Consider the following 4,908-nt stretch of genomic DNA (forward strand, 5'->3'; position numbering starts at 1 on the left):
GCCGACGGTTCTATCGTTGTTTAATGGTTTTATGGGTTTATAACATTTGATTCCGCTGGTAAAAACTATTCTGAACATCCGCGACGAAATGTATTAATACAGAATGCCAGAGATGAACAGGTTTCGTTTGATATGTGAAGGGTTTATCGTTATATGGCTCAAAAAAAGGGTTTTTTGAGGTTATGGGAAACCCTGGCCCGATGGGGTTTTCTGACCCCAGATTCGGATTCAGCGACCCCAAAAACATATAGTAAACATGGTCTGACCCCCGAACCCGAAATTTTTTTTTTTTTGTGTGGCTGTGTTATGAGCGAGCTTGGACCATCCTGAGTAAGCACTACGAAAACAAGCGAGAGCTGATACGCTCCAATTTCGCCACGTTCACTGCAGTGCCGAAAATGAAGGCGAAGACCGCCGAAGAACTAAATCGCATATTCAACGCTGTCACAATCGCTGTGAACGCTCAGGAGAGCATTAAGAGACCCATCGCCACCAACGGGATGGACCTTTTTAACCATCTCGTTGTCGAGCTCTTCGATGCGCGAACTCGACTTGAGTGGGAGACCTCCACATGCGATTCGTTCGACTCGCCGGAACACGACGCCTTGATGGACTTCATCTCGAAGCGAATTCTTGCCTTAAACGCCGCGAAGCCGAAGGCAAACGCGAAGACGTCAAGCGATCCGCCGCGCTCCGCAAAATCGCACTTCGCGAAAAACGGATCCGACTCCTTCAAGTGCGCTGCGTGCAAGGGAAAACACACCCTAATGCAATGCTCAGAGTTCAAGGCCAAGCCCGCGAGCGAAAGGAAGTCCTTCGTTGAGACCAACAAATTGTGCTTCAACTGCCTCGGTAATCACATGATGGCGAAATGTCAGTCGATCAAGACGTGCGTCTCATGCAAGTCACGGCATCACTCTTTGCTGCACGACGCCTATCAGTCTGCAGCATCTAACGAGGCCAGCTCTCTTTCCGTCATGCGCCCATCGTCGGACCGTAAAGCTATTCTTCTCGCCACCGCGCGCGTAACCATCGCAGATTATTTGGGGAGACCTCAAGCCGTCCGAGTCCTGATCGACCAGGGATCGGAAGTGTCCCTCATCGCGGAAGCCTTGGCTCAACGGCTACGATTGCCACGAACTCGCTCCTCATTGGCAATCGTCGGAATCGGAGGAGCTCGATCAGGAGCCACTAAAGGAAAAATCTCGTTGAGTCTCGCGTCCGGAGTAACAGGAGCTACTCTCCCCGTCGTTGCGTACATCCTGCCGCGTCTCACCACGTATCGTGGGCCGATCGTGCGAAGCAAAGCCACCTGGTCGCATATCTGCGGGCTCTCTCTGGCGGATCCGGAATATCTGAGGCAGGACCCTGTTGAACTTCTGCTCGGCGCCGACGTATGTTCCACCATTCTAGAAGATGGACTCCGCAAGGGCCGCAAGGACAAACCCATCGCGCAAAAAACCGCTCTAGGATGGATCTTGTCAGGAGGATGCAGGACCGCATCGTCGCACGCTCCACGCAGCTCTCTCCAATGCTCCGTGGATCACGAGCTGAACGAACTCGTTCAGCGATTCTGGGAGCAGGATAGGGAACCCTCCGCTCCTGTTGCTCTCACGCCGGAAGAAGACAGGTGCGAGGAGATCTACGTCCGCAGCCATGGTCGGACACCCGCAGGACGGTACGTCGTCAGGCTGCCGTTCTCTGGATCGCCTCCCTCTCCGAAACCCGCAAGCTGGCCGAACGCCTGCTGTCCGCAATGGAGCGTCGCTGCACCCAGGATGCTCAGTTCGGAGAGTTGTACCGCGTCTTCATGCAGGAATATGAAGACCTGCAACACATGGAGGCAGTAACCAAATCCACAACTCAAAGGAATACCGCTTTGTGCTACTTACCGCACCATGGAGTGCTGCGGGAAATTAGCACCACGACAAAACTCCGAGTCGTCTTCAACGGCTCCCAGCGCACCAAGTCAGGTAGTTCGCTGAACTCGCAACTGCTGATTGGTGTTAACCTCTTGCCAGCTCTCGCCGACGTTCTTCAACGCTGGCGCTGGCACCGCTATGTGCTCGTAACGGACATCGAAAAGATGTACCGACAAATCCTCGTTCACCCGGAGGACCGCGATTTACAGCGCATTCTTTGGCGGCACAATACCGTCAACGAAATCCGCGAATACCGCCTGAAAACGGTGACATACGGGCTAGCGTGCGCGCCATTTTTGGCGATACGAACCCTTCGCCAACTCGCCGACGACGAGGGTTCTCTATATCCACGTGGGGCCATGGCGCTGCGCTGCGATACTTACGTGGATGACGTCGTGACCGGAGCAAGTACCTTGTCGGAGGCCACCTCGCTGCAAAGGGAGCTACGCAGCCTGTGCACGGCGGGCGGGTTTCCTCTTAGGAAGTGGGCCGCCAACCATGACGACATCCTGGCTGGAGTTCCGCAGGAGCACCGACTCACCAGCACACCACACACATGGTCGCACGAGGGACATTCCACCTTGGGTTTGCACTGGCACCCGGTCAACGATCACTTCACCTATACGATACAGGCTCGGCAAATCTCAGAGTTCACGAAGAGGCGTGTCCTCGCGGAGACCGCTCGCCTGTTCGACCCACTGGGCTGGCTCACCCCAGTCATCATGCGAGCCAAGATCCTCATCCAGTCCGCTTGGTTGCGGAAGCTGGATTGGGACACCCCACTTCCGGCAGCAGATACTCAATCCTGGAAGTGCATCCTCGACGAACTTCCACTGCTGAACACGCTAAGGATCAACCGCTGGTTGGGGAGCGACGGCTCACAAACTCGCGTCGAACTTCATGGCTTCGCCGACGCGTCAGAGCGAGGATACGCCGCGGTGCTGTACCTCCGCACCACATCACACGGCCACACCACGTTACACCTATTGGCTGCTAAAGGCAAGGTCGCCCCAGTGAAGCCGATATCCTTGCCGCGACTCGAGCTCTGCGCGGCTACACTCCTTACTAACATCACAAGTCACATTCGCACCTTGCTAGATCTGTCCACAGCTTCCATCTATCTTTGGTCGGACTCCAAGGTAACGCTGCACTGGATCCACGGACATGCCTCCCGTTGGAAGACATATGTGGCAAACCGAGTGTCGCATATCCAGCTGCAGCTACTAGAGGCTCGTTGGCGACACGTACCGGGGCGAGACAATCCCGCAGACTGCGCCTCGAGAGGAATCTTGCCGAGCGAGCTGGTCTATCACTCGCTGTGGTGGACGGGTCCAGTCTGGCTAAAGGACGAGGCACTCTGGCCAAGCGACAACAGCAATACGCCCGATGCAGAATTACCAGAGCAGCGAGCCGTCGGCTCGCTGAGCGCCATCGGCCGAGTAATAGCCGAGCCCGAGATGCTTCTCCGCTTCTCGTCACTACATCGGCTCTTGAGGGTCACAGCCTGGTGCCTCCGATGGCGACGCAAGAGCCAACAAAACCCTTCAAGAACGCACACTTCCGCTGTCACCACTCCATCACTCGAACCGCAGGAAATGGACGAAGCACTGATCAACTGGATTCGCACGACACAATCACGGCACTACCACACGGAGGTCTCATCGCTGGATGGGAATCACACCACCCCACCACACAGTCCGCTCAAAAGGTTGAGTCCATTCCTTGACAACAACGGCGTGATGAGAGTCGGGGGCCGACTCAAACACGCGAGTCTCCCTCAGGACGAACGGCACCCGATGATTGTCCCGCCAGACTCCTGGATAGCACGGCTCCTGGTGGATTCCCATCACCGTCGTACTATGCACGGAGGAGTTCAGCTCACCCTTGGATTACTCCGCCAACGCTTTTGGATCCCGCGAGGCCGAGCCACAGTGAAGAAATTCATCCACCGATGCGTGACTTGCACACGATGGAGAGCAGCAGCACCGCAACCTCTAATGGGCAACCTCCCCCTGGGACGAGTGACTCCGGCCCGTCCATTTCAGTGAACCGGAGTTGACTTCGCCGATCCAGTTTTCATCCGCACCACTAAAGGTCGAGGCCACCGGGCGTACAAGAGCTTCATCTCGGTCTTCGTGTGCTTCAACTCGAGGGCAGTACACCTCGAGGCAGTGTCAGATTACACGGCGGAGGCGTTCTTGGCCGCCTTCCGTCGTTTCGTCTCCCGTCGAGGCCTGTGTCAAGAAGTCTTCTCTGACTGCGGCACCAATTTCATCGGAGCAAGTCGAGAGCTCCGGGAACTCTTCTGCGCATCATCGTCCGACGGCCGTCGGATCGCTCACGCTGCCGCTACAGAGGGAGTGAAGTGGCACTTCAACCCTCCGGCAGCCCCGCACTTCGGAGGATTGTGGGAAGCCGCTGTCAAGTCCACCAAGCACCATCTTCGGCGAGTCATCGGGGAAACCACGCTCACCTTCGAGGAGATGAGTACCTTCCTCGCTCAGGTCGAAGCGTGCCTCAACTCGCGCCCACTACAAGCATTGTCCGATGACCGGGCGACTTAACAGCGCTCACTCCCGGTCACTTTCTCATCGGTGCTCCTCTTTTAGCCATTCCGGAACCAACACTGGTGGACGCAAAGGACAACACGCTGTCACGCTGGCAGCACATCCAGAAGATGCGCGACCACTACTGGCAACGGTGGTCGCGGGAATACTTGCAGACGCTGTCATCCCGGCCGAAATGGGCCAGGAGCGAAGCCGGCCCGAACGTCGGCGATCTATGCTTGGTGCGCTCCGAGACACCTCCAACCCGCTGGCCACTCGCTAGAATCACCAAAGTGCACCCCGGGGACGACGACGTAGTACGCGTAGTCACCCTACGCACCGCATCCTCGGAGCTCGTCCGGCCACTCACGAAAATCGTCCTCATGCCGGGACCCGGCACTGAACCACCGCACTCGGAGTCGTGAGCTAAACTGAAACTC

The 4,908-nt window shown here is 56.6% G+C and overlaps 1 protein-coding gene across 1 annotated transcript; it reads left to right on the plus strand.

Moving 5' to 3' along the window:
- The first annotated feature begins 398 nt into the window (after positions 1–398).
- On the plus strand, positions 399–4,486 carry LOC145967126 (uncharacterized). The gene is made up of 3 exons (XM_083091786.1): positions 399–1,630; positions 1,675–3,923; positions 3,996–4,486. The coding sequence occupies exons 1-3, from the start codon at positions 399–401 to the stop codon at positions 4,484–4,486; spliced, it is 3,972 nt and encodes a 1,323-aa protein (XP_082947912.1).
- Positions 4,487–4,908: the final 422 nt, after the last annotated feature.

The sequence above is a fragment of the Camponotus vicinus genome, unplaced genomic scaffold (genome assembly GCF_025532165.1).
Source record: "Camponotus vicinus isolate PSW18456_S1 unplaced genomic scaffold, iyCamVici1.0 SCAF_2, whole genome shotgun sequence".
In the NCBI taxonomy this organism is placed as follows: domain Eukaryota; kingdom Metazoa; phylum Arthropoda; class Insecta; order Hymenoptera; family Formicidae; genus Camponotus; species Camponotus vicinus.

Bases quoted from the DNA above. Each gene is read 5' to 3' on its own strand.
- LOC145967126 (XM_083091786.1), top strand. From the start codon at position 399: ATGAAGGCGAAGACCGCCGAAGAACTAAATCGCATATTCAACGCTGTC. The intron at 1,631-1,674 runs GTGCGAGGAGAT...GGACACCCGCAG, and splicing joins CTCACGCCGGAAGAAGACAG to GACGGTACGTCGTCAGGCTG. The intron at 3,924-3,995 runs GCAACCTCCCCC...TCGCCGATCCAG, and splicing joins AGCACCGCAACCTCTAATGG to TTTTCATCCGCACCACTAAA.